At 35.5% G+C, this 15,696-nt stretch overlaps 1 protein-coding gene across 1 annotated transcript in view; it reads left to right on the top strand.

Moving 5' to 3' along the window:
• PLXNA2 (plexin A2) overlaps positions 1-10,880 on the top strand; it is a gene marked incomplete at its 5' end in the record, with an annotated part of 261,184 nt that extends 250,304 nt beyond the window's left edge. Inside the window, 3 exons of the mRNA XM_015816987.1 lie at positions 5,942-6,154; positions 8,452-8,602; positions 10,657-10,880. Coding sequence (XP_015672473.1) covers positions 5,942-6,154; positions 8,452-8,602; positions 10,657-10,752 — 460 coding nt within the window. The remainder of the gene's footprint in view (positions 1-5,941; positions 6,155-8,451; positions 8,603-10,656) is intronic.
• Positions 10,881-15,696: the final 4,816 nt, after the last annotated feature.

Consider the following 15,696-nt stretch of genomic DNA (forward strand, 5'->3'; position numbering starts at 1 on the left):
TCTTCAGTGGTTTTCTCATGCAAAAATAAAAACAATATTGAGAAGTCTTTATTCTACATTCTATGTTCAATTACTTTTGGAAAAAGAAAGATTTTTATTGTAGCCAGTTCCATTTCCAGCCAGGCAGTTGTTGACACTTTTATTGTTCTTTTTTTCTTTCTTATTTTCTAGGTAGTCAGTTTACAGTTTAGCACCATCTGCTTTCTCCAGACAATAAAACAAATTTTATCTAGACAGGCTTGTGCCAACTTTGAGTATAGCAAGTTTATTTTATATGGCATGATTAATTTAAAAAGATAGTCTAAAAACATCTACTAAATGTTATGTTATATTGCATCTCATAATCCATGCTATTAAATATAAATAAAATATATCTTGGATAATGGGTATATATTCCATTTTTACTCTTTAATATATCACTCATATGGCCACAATTCTGCATCCTAATGCCAAAATCTGATTGATTTGTAATGATCTAAGATGATAATGGCTTGCCTCATTTGATACAATGGTGATAATTTTAGTCAGCAAGTAGCCTGGAAAGGGGAAAATAACTCAATTATTAATAGCTTTAAATACAAAGAAGACAGTCTCGGAGTCTCAGTCCTGAGATTCTATGTATATTCCGTAGGACACACATATTATTCCCTTAAGCTGATGACCCTGACTAAGTGGCCTTCATGAATACTTTGTTCTTGACATTGATAAATCTAAGGCTTCAGAGAATGCACAAGATTTGCAATAAGGAATATAGAATAATTTGACTCAAAGTCCCTTGCTACATAACCATTTATTTTCAAACTCAGACTTGTGATTGATTTATACCAGTTTCTCATTAATTATTCTGTACGTATTAATTATTCCATTAAGTGAAAGTGTTATCGCATCTAGATGTGATTGAATGATGTACTTTCAGAGTCATAAATGTAATCTTTATTACCTAAACAGTGGAATAGGTGAGAAGAGAAAAAAACAGTGTTCAACTTGATTAGTGAAAAGAGGCATTAGACAGGACAGGAATAGCTGTAAAAAGCCAGCATTTAGGTAATTTACACATGTAAGTAGAATTCAGCTAAATTTCTATGAATTTCATAAGCTATCTTTTTTACAAGCCTTCTGAGGTGCAAGAGAAAGAGACTAGATGAACAAATTGCTCCTGATTATCACAGGGCTTTCATTGTTTGCATCAAAGACAACCAGTTTTCAGTTAGATGAGTCAAAAAGCTCTCCTTAGCTTGATCTTGGTAGTTCCAAATCCTCAAAGCCTTAAAAATAATTGAAATGGCATATCTTCTTTTGTATAATGCTTTGTTTCTAGCATTTGAGCAAAGTAGAATTTACAAGGTGCTACCAGAAATCCAATAATTAAAGAAGCAGAACCCAGATGGGGTTGTGGCTACTTATATCAGCTTTCAACTGAATAGCAATATATACTGTGATTATTTATAATCTATTTCCCAAATGTTTTCTGAGGATATCCAGGCAAAGACATTGTATATAAACTTGAGCTCCAGCTAAGTATTGTATAACTTCAAAGCAGCAATTTGTATTCTGTATTTTTAGAACAATTGTTGCTTTTGCATCTTTATCTTGGCTGTTACTTTAGGATTTATAGTTCCCTGGGTTAGAAATTGACTGTGCATAGAGGAGAAACTCATAAAAATGGCAATATGTGCCTATGTGTATAAACTACACATGCAAATCCCTTCTGGTTTCAAAATCCTCTAATCATCTGGTCTGCCAAAGCTAAATTCTCTGCTGCAAGGAGCTAAAAACAATTTTGCAGAAGCTTTACGGAATGCATTTTAAAATAAAATGTTGGAATCCTGAATAAAAGGGCATTTAGAGTTAACAAGTGGTACTGATGAGCATAAATTTCCCCTCTATCTCCATTGCTGCCAGATTATAGAGGCCTTTAATATGGAGGACTTCCCAACCATTGTCAGCTTCTATGTATATCAGCTGAAAAATAATCTGGACTGGAAAAGAAGAGATGTTAGTTTCAACCAAGCATTTAAATATTTCCTTTTGAATAGTGACTATATAGAATCAAACAGTTGTTGCGCTATGAATCAAATAATTGGACAATAATCTTTGTTAACAATTTAAACTAAGATGCTTTGAATAGGATCCAAACCAAGTACATTAATTTTAAATCTTGTTGAAATACTGGACTTAAGATAAGTCATAACTCATTTTCAGTTATCTTAACGTCAACTATTTACAACTGTACACTGTCCTTTAATTGGAAATGCCTGCATTTAAATCTAAGGAATTAATACATCTGTTTCCATAATACTGATACTATATTTTGATTCATATTTTTCTGTTAACATGAAATTATTATAATTAATTGAAAATATATACTTAAATAATAAAGTTGCATTAACCCATATATGGCCATTCCATATCTTTTATATTCAACTCCTCCTATTTATGAATTACCAATTTGATTGATAATTATGACTCTGAGCATCTCTAGGCCTTTCTGCATGCAGAGTATTTAAAGATAAATGTTACATTTGCTAGATTGGAAAACTAGTTAATATAAAACAGTTTTGTGAAGTGGGGGAAAGAGTAGGCACATTTGTCCTTTTCAGCAACCTTGGGCAGGTGGCGAATGAAAAAAATAATGTTCTGCCTGCATTTTTTTCTATCAGCAACCATTTGCCCCATACAGCAGAATTTACTCTTTCCAAAAATAGCTTGCATTCTCTTTTTTTCCTGCAAAACATTTTTTTTCTGTACTGCCACTGGATGGACAAAAAAATAACAGATTGAAGTCCCATAGAGAATAAAGTGTTTTGCTAGCAATTGAAGGTCAGGCAGAGCTAATGTAGAATGAGAACAAGTGTAACAATTTGTTGGGAATTCATACACTGCTGCAGAATGAAGAAATGCTGGACACAACCACTAAGTTTGAACAGCGAAGAATCTAGCCAGCATTGGGTACACGACAGTTCAACTGACTTGAATGTAGTTTACTATTTTATTAAATGCCTTGCCATATACTTGAGAGACAGCAGTAAGAAACAGCTTGTTTTCTTTGTTACCCAAAAGATGAATTGTGGTTCAGTTTTTATTGCCAATACCCGATTTTAAAAGATCAGTTTCTAACATCTCTTCAAAAAGTTGTTATTTGCTGTTTGGATAGAAAAACACGCCCAAAACTTAACAAAATAACTATGAGTAGCCTAAGACTTATATTGTACAGATGGACAGATGCTAATCTACAGATGGATTATGGGAAAACTCTTCAAAGAATGTTATGATTTTTTTTCAATATGGCATCTGACCATGCGCACATTAAAAAGAATTCTATCTGCAGTCAGTATTACGATAATAAGATTTCCCCCCAAAATTAATAGTCTTAATGAAGCAAACCGCATAGGAGTCAAGTGATCAGCCAGATTTCATCAACATGTATGATGCTATTACAGATTTTCTAACTCTCAGATTCATACAATGGATCAACTCATTTCAATACAAAAGAAAGCCAAAACCAAAACCCCTTTGTAGAAACATATGGTTTAGTCTGTATATGTAGGAGAAGAGCAGCTGATGTATCAGCAGAAGACAGTTAGCATAAGAACCTCCATACTCAGCTGTGTGAAAAAGTCTTTGCCATTGAATGTTATTCTAGTTTGTTAGTAAATGAAAAGAATTTAATAGACAATAATGAAGCATGTTTAGTATTGAATCATTTATTTCATAAACAAAAACATCCAATAAATGATATGCCAGTGTGAACAAATAATTGCGGTCTTGTTCAGTAAATTCAGTTAAAGAGCTACCTGGACCAGTTATGGGAGTACTTCATTGAACAGTCAACTCTGGGGTGATCTTCCCTTATAGACATCTCACAGGCATCACAGGGATGTTTTCATCATGCTGATTCTAGAGATACATCATGCCCTATTAAAATAAATTTCTGAAGACCTCTGTAAAAATGTCATGTATGCTTATCAAACTGGAAAAGATCACCAAAGCATTTTGAAAGCTCTACTAAGCTACAGATAAGAAATGTCCTGAGACAAAGAAGATTTTGAACAATAATCCCTAAAAGGAATTATTCTGTGACAAGCATCTCATTAAAGTCATTTTAAAAAAAGAGATTTTCAGGCCTCTGCTACCTCAGCTGAGAGAGAGAGAGAGAGAGAGAGAGAGAGAGAGAGAGAGAGAGAGAGAGAGAGAGAGAGAGAGAGAGAGAGAGATCCATTAGAGAATAATAAGGCAAAACTCATTGCTCCTTACAAACTTTGATGGTCATATCAAACTTCCCCTCAAAAAAACAAAGAATCTCATTCAAGACTTCTGGAGAGATTTTTTATAGGCAGATAAGTAAAACTTTGGAGCTAACAAGATAGTTAATAAGCAAACAGTAAGTATTTCATATCAACTGTCAAGTATGGATATGGTGGACGATTACTCAAGTCCTAAGGCACAAAAGCATCCCCAAATTAGTGATCTTCGGATCATTGTGATATGAGATATTTATGGAAGTGCTTGTGCACACTGGCATATTGAAGATTGGATTACTGCACTTTGTTTTTGAAATAACACAAAGCATTGGTGTAATTTGCTCATTTAGTCTTCCTTTATATATTACTATTAGTAGCATGAAGCTCTGATAACTATCAGAAAATCAGAAAGAGGGAAAAGAGAGGGTTTTTTTATATGAAATCAGTCAGTTTGCTTATTTAGCCCCAGACCCTATATTTTGACTTGCAGCTGCTGTCCAGAGTATAAAGTGGAGATTTTTAACATCAGCTGCAACACCGTCTAATTGGAAATGCCCGCAATTGATTTTAGCACTTTTGCATTTTGTTACTGGCCTAGACTACCTCCTCTATAAGTCATGCCTAGAATGCTGCAAAAAGAGCAATCAAGGCATCAGGAGCCTCAGAAAATTGCATTTTCTCAATTACCTGGTGCCTAGGTCTTCAGTGATGCAGAGTTTTAACTAGCAACAATAGAGAAATCAAAAGAAGAAAAATATATTTTGGGGTCTTTCTGTTGATTAGGGTAGGTTAAAGTGTTTGTGTGTTTTTTATTGTTTTTTGGGGGGGAGTTACAGAGAAAATCAATGGTATTCTATTTAGTTTTTATTCATATTTCAAGCAACCTTTACAACACTGTATTCGAAAGAGTTGGTATCTTTGATAATGTTGGGTTTTTTCCCCCCAATGGTGGAAAATGGAAGTAAAAATGTGTTATATTGTCCATATTATGGTTCTTTTTCTGTTGCTAGTTATTGTGAATTTTATATTACATAGAGATTTGGACTTTTTTCTTCCCTCTGTTCATAATATTGGTATTTATGGGCAAAAAAGACAAACAGTGGCATCTAGTGATAGATTACCTTGTAAGTGAAGAACGTTTTCCATTTTAAGAATAAAAGGAAGAGGGGAAAAAAGATTATCAGTGATAATATTTAGGTTGGAACACTACTGTAAATCCATGAGAAGAGAGTTTTAATGAATATACATTGAAGATGCTCATTACTGCATTAAAACTAAAAGAAATGGGGAGCAAGAATACAATAAAACTTTCAAGGAGAAAATGGATTATCTCAATCAAAAGAAAGAATTCCCTTTTTGGCTAGGTCTCCAACCCAAATAAGCCAAATAACTCAATGAATTCAAATCCAATAGCTCCATCATAATTCTGTATCTTGATTTTAACTATGTTTAGGAAGAGGATATCCAGCTTGGCTGAAGTATAATGCTAAATATGATTAATTCACCTTGATTGCCAAATACCATTAAAGTATGGCTATAGTGCTACATTATTGGAATGTACAATACTATATTACTCATTACTGCTACTATTACTACTACCATTCTTATTTAACCTTTTTGTGAAAAGAAAAAAAGAAAAGCTGTGATTGTAGAAATATGTTGCTATTTTTAAATTTATAATGCATATTTATGTCATACAGTCTTCCTCTTCGCTTCTGGGTGAATGTAATTAAAAATCCACAGTTCGTCTTTGATATCCACAAAGGAAGTATCACTGATGCCTGCCTCTCGGTTGTAGCTCAGACTTTTATGGATTCATGTTCCACCTCAGAGCATCGGCTGGGCAAGGATTCCCCCTCCAATAAGCTGCTGTATGCCAAGGATATACCCAGCTATAAAAGCTGGGTAGAAAGGTCAGTATTCAAATAGAGGGTATGTGCTGCATGGCAAGACTCTTTATTTGTGCTTCCCCAAGCTTGCACATATTGAGTTCAGTATAATTTCACTCTGAATCTGGGTGGCATTCTGAGTGGCAGTTGTGTTTTCTTCCTTATTCATAAAGGTCAGTATTAAGGATCCATTTACAAAATTCCAAAATACCTGCAACATGACTTCCAATAGTGTTTCCATTAATGCTCTTCTTTTTGTTCATGTCTATATGCACAACATATGTAACAGATTTTATTAATTTACTTAGCTGCCTGCTTGTGATACAGTGATGGGTAGCTAACATATTAAAAACACACATAAACAACTAGAATAACAACTTACAAGGTGAGTCAAAAACCACACAGTCACCAAAGACAACTCTGCCTAAAATCCTGCTCCCCTGCTGAGATGAAGAACCAGTTCCTAAGATCATGTGAAAGACCAGCAGGTTTGTGACCATACGAACCTTGGAGTGGATGCTGTTCCATAGGACAAATGTCAGTATGCAGAAAGTACAGTATGCTTTCTGGATTGCATCAATGCTTGGAGACAGGCAGTTTACATGCACAACCTAGCCCTGTGTCGTAAAAAGCTTTATAGGTGGTGATAGTGGTGCATCTTGACTTGCACCTAGAGGCACAGTAAGAGCCAGTACAGCTTGGGAAGTAGGGATGTTTCACAGAATACTGAGGCATGTTCATAACTATGCATGTCATTCTCGATAAGCTGTAGTTTCTAAATTATCTTTAAAGGTAATCCTACATAGATTCCATTGCAATAGTCCAGACTAGAACAGCCCAAAGTATGAGTGACCAGGAATAGGTCCTCCAAGTCTAGAAGTGGTATAATTGGTGCACAAGATGGACTGTGCAATACCATCCTAGCCACAGCTGCTACCAGTTCTCCAAACGGGCAAGAGCCTAGGAGGATTTCCTAACACTGGCACCATCTGAGAGACTACTAAACAATTTAGAACTAAAGATATTAAGGCCCTGCGTGGTAGGGATGGTCCAGTCTTGCTAAGCCTATAACTCCCCATCCAGACCCTTACAGCTTTCAGATACTGAGAAAGAACCTTGACAGCATCATTTGGTCAACCCAGGAGGGAGAAGCATAATTGAGTATTGTTAGCATACTGATATTACCTGATTGCCCCATCATCATATCACCTCACCCAGTGGCATAATGTAGATGTTAAATAAAAGTGAAAAGAGAGGTCCCTGTTTTGTGGTGTTCCAGAAAGCAGGGGCTTAGAGCTAGACTTTTGCCAGCCAATACTGGAGTCAATCCCAGAGGAAAGAAAACCACAATGGAGCTTCTATGTTCATCCAGAAGAATTATACCATTAGTGATGATATCAGAAGTTACAGAAATCAAGGAAGGCAAGACTGGGTGAACCACTGCCATCCTGATCCAACCAGATACCATTAGCCCTAGTGGCACAGTGATTAGAATGCAGTATTGCAGACTAAACTCTGTCCATACTCTGGAATTCGATCCTGACTGGGCACGAACTGGACTCATCCTTCCATCCTTCCGGGGTAGGTAAAATGAGAACCTAGAGTGTTGGGAGCAATATGCTGACATTGTAAACCTCTCAGAGAATCTTGTAAAGCACTATGGAGCAGTATATAAGTGATATTGCTATCAATAAGTGCAATCAAACTCAATCTCATTACTGTTTACAGATCTGAACCCTAATTGGAAGGAATCCAGATAATATTTACTGAAAAATAGAATAACATGAATGTTATGGTAAAACAATACCAAAGAGAAAAGTATAAACAAAATGTTGTTTTCTTTGCCAACTCCAGCTGTCATCTTTTCCTTCCTTACATAAGTCTTTTTCTATACATTTAACTAGACATAGTTTTTAGCTTTATTACTGGGCTTCCAATTATAGAAGTACTTAATAAGTGGAATTGTTATTTATATTCGTGATATTCATGTATCACAAATAATTGTCACTATACAATATTTTAAATACAATGCAACAATGCATATGTACAAGCTATTGTACATTACTAATACATTCTGTTATTGTGCATTTATTATGGCATGAGCATAGTAGGAAAACATGTTTTTCACTTTAAGGTTCATCACATATCCTACAAAATCAACTTGATGCTTTGTTCATTTTGACCTTTACACTGTTTTCCTGCAGAAATGACTTGTGGCTTCAACCCAATTCAGTCTTGATTGCTGCTTCTTTTTTCTCTCAAACGTTTATGCTTTAAGTAGTCAGTTCTGTTTCTGAAACACTATCTCCATTACTTTGCAGGTATTATGCAGATATTGCAAAACTCCCAGCCATCAGTGACCAAGACATGAATGCCTACCTCGCAGAACAGTCACGTCTGCACTATGTTGATTTCAACATGCTGAGTGCACTCAATGAAATATACTCCTATGTCAGCAAATACAGTGAGGAGGTGAGAAACTTCTTTCTTCAGAGAGTTGGGGGTGGGGGGAGTAGAGAAACATATTTGTTGATTGAACACTTCACTACATAATTGTCATAAACAATTGAACTTTAAGCAGCTGACATTCTATAATCCAGTAACAAGATTAAAACAATAAAACAATATAGTAACATTATATCAAAGCCCAAGGAACAGCACCTAACAACAACCAGACATTCTCACAGCAGGACAGAATAAACTCAAACCAAACTCAAAGGTTGTCTAGGTGCTAAACTAACTGGAGAAATAATGCATCTATTTTTCTTAATTTATCACCAGCAATTGCTGGGTTTGTAGAACACAAAATAAGTATTCAGTACTACATGCAACACATAAGTCAATGTTCCTCTCTCCAATGCAAACTAACTTTGCACTAGTTTCTGCTTCCATGCTATTTCCATGCATGACTCAAACTGCTATCTAGGGCTAAGAATAGCACAGCTCTGCCAATATAGCACACAGTATCATAAGATACTTTTGCAAGTACCCTTTTTTTCAAATGTATCTGGCTGAATCTTATAATGCCATTTGGGATGCAGATAGTTAGGAAAATAATTCCAATTTATTTTCAGAGTAATTTGTAACCATAAAATGACACAAAGATATGCTACATAACGCACAACACAAAGTATACAACAAAATATAAAGGACCAATGTTCACCACAATTAGTTTTTATTTATCACAGCCTGAGCATATTAAAGACCTTTAGTAAAAGTAAAATAAAAGTAATAACAGATGAGTCTGCCTGAGGAACAATTGTCTGAATTGTGAATTCCCAATAAATGAGACCTTTGGTTTATTATGGACATCATTATTATTATGTGAATACCTAGGCTGTTATCCTAAAAATAGATTTCGGAATCTTTTTGATATTGTTCATAAAAAATAAGCAAAAGTTTGCTTAATAAGCAAAAAATGACGTATTTACTTATTTTGCTTCATTTCCAATTATATTATTATCTTGGCCATTGTCTATTTTTCCCCCAAATAGAATGAAATTGCTAATGGCTAGGGATGGGAAAGAAATACTAAAATGCAAATCAATTAACTAATTTAATTCACATGTTCCAAACTAAGATGCAAGCCAAAATTCAATTTATTTCATTTTTTACACTTCTCCAAATTTTGCTACATTGCTCTCTGCCCAAAATTTATATATAAAAAAGAGAGATATCATGAGATCATGTATATAAAAATCATATCTGCTGTAATAATTTTCATCATGAAGTGATTAGGGCAATGTTTAGATAAAGCAGAAAGTGGAGCTATTTTAGTTGTTGTTATTGAATATTTGTATTATTTTCTGAATGCCTGCAAAATTATCTGGTTGTTTGACCATATGCTATTTTCCCAGACACAACTAGCATGGCACAACCAAATCCTATATATATATTACAAAATATTACTATCAGTACATATTCTTTTCTGATGGATACATTACTTGATGTCTAAGTCCCCACCATCTGGTCAGCTCTTTAATTTGCAATGTTAAGAAATGCCTATTTTGCAGTTACAGGTATTAAAGGCAAGGCTTTTGTCTTTTAAGTGCATGTATAAATACATGGTATAGTGCAGCAGCCATTTGCTAAATAATAGAGGAAATATAGCCTCCAGAATATAATTGTGCTTTTTGCTGGCAGTGCGAGCCAACACGGTAACTCAAAAATAAGGAGGGATTTGTGAACACAATGAAATCCTGTGCTTTCTTTTCATTTCTTACATTTTCTCTAGAAAGTAGAGCTAAAGACTGAGTGTTGTCTAACAGTTCTACAGTGTATTTCAACTTCTTATGTAAACATTTAGAGACCCTAGGTATTCTCATTCACAGATTTACCATAAGGCTAACATTTCAGAGCATAATTCCTATGCACTGTATTCTTATCAATGTACAAAAAAATTGTCATGAATTTCTAAGACCATTTATTTGTATGTATTGTTGCTTCCTTTTCCTTTTAATCTACTTAAACCCAATTCATTCTTATTATTTCATGTCCTTTCCTGTTGGTATTGATTTTGGTTCCAGATCATTGGGGCTCTGGAGCAGGATGAGCAGGCGCGCCGGCAGCGCTTGGCATACAAAGTAGAGCAACTTATTGGTGCCATGTCTATGGAGAGCTGAAGAAAGGAGCAGGAACTCCTAGGAAAAAACATAAGGAGTGATTGCAAAGACTTTGGGGAATTAAGGAAATTGGCAAGGTGGCCACAAAGAATATATCGGGAATACTGTGAGAATCTCCTACAAGAAGCAAAAGTTGCCCCAGATTCTTAGCTCAAAACTCACAAAATTCCAGTTGAAAGAATGAAGGAAAACAACAGCAACTGTGCATCTCAAACATCAGTTGGATTTATCAAATAGTTCAACTATTCAAGCTGTAACCTTGAAGGTCTTTGGAAGCTAAGACTTCTCCATGACTGCTGCTTTGCATGAAAATTGTTTGGTGTATATTAAGAGATAACAAAAACAATATTTAAAGTTTTTTTTAAGAAAAAGAAAAGAGAAGAAAAAAAGGTAACAAAAATACAGTGGCTACGTCTTATTGAAGATTCCACTGTACATTGCCCCTCACATCATACGAGAACCTCGTTGCTCATGGCTCAGATGGATGGTTTGCAAGTAGATTCTCTACCTTAGGAAATGTTTGAAAAAACTCCATTGTTCCTCTGCCTGGGAACTTAAAAAATATCTCCAGGAGCACAAATCTGCACCAAACCTTTTAAATAGTGCAGTTGGAAAGGAAAACCCACCGTTCAGTATCTTCAAGAGTATTTTAGCAGGAATCTATGTGAGTGGAAAAGCCATCTGGTCATTCAATTCATCTGTGCTGAAATCAGCTTCAACTATGTATTTATAGAGTACTGATATTTTTTTAATGCTCCTTATTTACCATTGAAGGGACACTATGATTTTATGAAAGTCCTTCATTCCTCTTCTACTTTGACACAAGACTTCCCTCATTGAAATGATTCCTTCCTGTTTTTATGTATCTGCAGTTGTGTTCCTAAGGAATGTCTGGTCCTTTTGAAGCTAAGGAAGTTGTGATGGTTTAAAATGAAACTGGTGCATTATGCACTTTTATAGGTGCAATTCATATAAAAACTGATTGGCTTTCTTAGTTGCTTAGAGTGTTGATTGATCAGTTAGCTTTTGGGTTGTTTGTTTTTCCTAGTCACTACGTGATTTCTTGCTTTTAAAAAAAAGTGTTTACAGCAAGCAGTACTTGAACAGTGTAGACCTAGTGAGTTGACATATTTATTGTTTTCCTGCTTTGAATTCACTTATGCAGTCAGAACAAATGGCATTTGCATTTTTCTCACATCATATGAAAGGTCATGCAGAGGTCAAGCATAAGACTTCAATGTCTCCTGGGAAAGGGAAATGGGGGCATCTTCTCCCTGGACAAAAGGAAATGGCACATTCTACATGCTGGCTAATTACTGTAGTCTTGTCTGTGTCTATGTGTCTCAATTCAGATTAGGTTTTTTAATTGACCCTAGAAGTCCATTTCTAAGTGATCAGTAGAAGGCTGATGATGTCTGTGGGTTGTCATTGCTTTTTACAAAAGATTTAAAAAAAAACAACAACAACAACCAAAGTCCTTTCAAGAGTGCTAATAGCAGGTGGGATGCTGTAAACATTTCTGTCTGTAATGAATATTGACATTTGGGCAGGCTACATTTAAGAGGGGTGAGAAGAAGGGCAAGGTGATTAGAACTAATGGAAGGCAGAATATTGGGCCCATGAATGCAGTCAGACTTGAAGAGAACAAAATGGCTTTTCTCAGTGTGTCTGTGGACAGACACCTTGGATTGCGTTATGATTCTACCAAATTTTGTCACATTTTCAGTATAAGAAAAAATGTGGTTACAGCTGTTTTGAATGAAATTAGGGGACATTATCACTTATCAGTATATGTCAGTTCTAAAATCCTAAGGGTCTTTGGAAGGTGGAGGTTTTCAGAAATAATCATTAGCTAGTTTTTTTGTACGAAGTTCAATGTAGGGAAATCTCCAAAGTCGGGGGAACTCAAGGTTTTGCTACTGTTCCATGTCTACAACACTTCATGTTCATCCAGGACCTTTGTCATGCTGGTCCAAAACAGGAGTTAGCCTGAAAAGGGCAGCTATCATCGCACTCTTCATTCATGATACCCTTGAAGGAGATTCCAGAACAATTAACATGAGGGAGGCTGAATAGTTGACCCCATCCTGACCCCAATTGCTCCCTGGACATCTGTAGATGGGAAGTCTCTAATACTATTGCTCTGTACACCGAGAGCAAGGTGATACATATGGAAATCTATTTCAAAGACAAATAGCCTGAAAATGATTGAATACAATGCTTTATTAACATAGCTCAGCTTCTAATTAATTGTGTGGAATTCTTTTATAAGGGGCTTCATCTACTAGTGTGCTCTGCTTAGCCACCACATCAGAAAGGAGGAAATTGCTCCTGACAAAGTAAACCCATTTTTTTCCAGTGATATGTAGATGTGTCTTTTAAAAAACACCACTAGATTCCCATCCCTTACCAAGCAAAGGCTGTGAGTTTGATATCACATACTTTAACTGAATTGCATATTTTGTGAGAATCTCTCATTCTTCTAATCATTATCCTGAATGCTGCCAAAAAAGGGGTAAATGAAAGAACCCACTTACTGTTATAATTATAATTCATTAAAGTGGTGTCAAACCCCTTTTTCCCCTTGATAATTTACTTTCATAAGTTTCCTTTGGTCCTATTAATAGCCTGAAAGAAATACTAATGACTGACCTTGTACAATAAGCCAAAGCCTTTGACATTCTCAGCAGTCAAGATTTGCAGCCAAAAAAATCTGATTTACACTGACTTGGCAAGAGCAGAGAGTAGGAGCTAAATGCAGGAAATGTCTCAGAAGGAGAGCATATTTTCAGAAACATTACTTCTATGTCCTTTAGCAGGCAAGGGCATTTGATTGCAAAGGAAGAATTGTCTCTTTTAGTCCTAAATTTAATTGACAAAGGTAGTACATTTAGCAGCTTATTTTTATCAATGGATTTTCCACTTTCCCAATTACAAGCATTTCACAGTGAATTCTCTTTGGGCTTCTTTTATGCATTTGTATTAGTTTTTACTGCTGTGTTAGATGAACTATACATCTGAGGTGTCAATATTCCAAACTAAGGCTGTATCTAGAAGGTAGTTTCTTACATCTTTAGTCAGAAGTGGAAAAACAGATAACTCACCAGGATTTATCATCTAAAACCAATGAGTTGTTACTACAGATACTCTGATTTAGACTATAATATCAATGCTGGACCTGCTGGTCATATAAACTAATAATAAACAGGTTAAGAACTGGAAAAATTCTCACAGAGTTGGCAGGAATCAAATGAGTTGATTCAAATATATTTGCATAGGTCCTTTCACAGCAACTACTGCATTCTACAATCATAGTTTTCCATTGCAGATATGTAACATCTCTTCCTAAGATGAGATTTTCTAGGCAATCATACTTTATCTAATAGTTTTTGCATGCTAGTTTGATACAACTTATCCTAAAGCAAATTTGGAATTAAATGCATGACTTTCATTTCATGGTCAATTTACATGGCTATAAATAGTATAAACTGCTGCTGCAAGACCTCAGTCTTCCCAACCTGAATCATCACTATCCCCAATGTCTTTGGCCATGTTCAAGACTGGCCAAATCCATAGGCATTTACCTAATATTGTGAGGTTAGTTTAGTTTTTTGGGGGGAAAACAATAAGGTTTGAGCCAGTGGTGGGATTCAAATATGTGAACAACCGGTTCTCTGTGTGGATGCCACTTCCAGAAGTCTATTCTGGGCCAGGGCAACAAAAAATTAGCTACTGGTTCTGCTGAAGTGGTGCGAACCGGCTGAATCCCACCACTGGTTTGAGCATTTAGAACCATGATTGTTTTAGGTAATATTCCCTATCCTGCTATCTTACACTGATGTGTCAGTTCTAGCTTAATACAGTACAGATATTTTTACATCAAAGCCAGAGATTACATTCCTGGAATTTTGTGCCTAAACACTTCTTTTTTGAATAATTCCATTTTAGTTTTCACTGATGAGTGCTATCCAGAGCCATCAAAGAACTCAAAGCAAGGAGGCAGTGATGTGCTAATCAGATGTTTATTTCCTTTTGAAGATCTTTATTGTATAAAGCTCCATCATGTTAGCAGACCTGCCTGCCTCTCCTGAATTTTTGTTGCAATACTAAAATTCTATAGCCACTTCACCTGCCAGACCAATCAGCAGGTCTTTTTAACCTGCATGCATTCTAATCTAATAGATTGCATTTAAAAGGGAACAAAAAGCATAAGCAGCTCAATGTGCTGTAGATCCACTCAGAATAAATGAACAATGGAAGTGGTAAAATAAGCTGGAAATTAAACAGTTTCTCTCTTCCTTATAGATGATATCTTAAAAGTAGTTAGAAATCCTCTATCTTATTTAGAATGGTGGCAATTTTAGCCTTATTTAGAAAAGTATAGTAAGAAGGCCTAGCAAGTGCTCACTGCATCCCAGTCACAATGAAATATATTTGATTTCCTAACAGAAAATCTAGGATGACTTCTAGATCTTTTTCATCAAAGTATCTTCCCCTTCCATGCTACTGGTATTGTTTACATCACAAATTAAGAAAAATGACACTATAATACCTTGTTTTTAGTTGTAGGGATTCCAAGTCATTTTTTTAAAAAAACATTTTCAGCAGTAGCTATTTCTCTAAAGTACTTCTAAATACTGTGTTTGAGTTTAAACTAAGTTTCTTTCTTGTGCTTATAATAGCTGAGATATCTCTATCTAGATTGAGACACATTCCCAGTGCTTGCAAAGGATTCAATTGTATACTATACAGCCTCCCTATGGGCAATTCTGCTGATTGTCTATGAAGATTCTCAGTCATCCAGGTCATGCACCCAAAAGGTCCCAAAGGTGCTTTTTCAAAAGGCAACTGGATTTTTTCTTTGTTTGGAAAAACAAAGTCCAGTTGCCTTTTGAAAAAACACCTTTGGGACAATTCTGCTGATGTTTTGCCCTCCAAACATAC

This window comes from Protobothrops mucrosquamatus, unplaced genomic scaffold (assembly GCF_001527695.2).
Source record: "Protobothrops mucrosquamatus isolate PMUCROS unplaced genomic scaffold, P.Mucros_1.0 scaffold546, whole genome shotgun sequence".
Lineage (NCBI taxonomy): Eukaryota > Metazoa > Chordata > Lepidosauria > Squamata > Viperidae > Protobothrops > Protobothrops mucrosquamatus.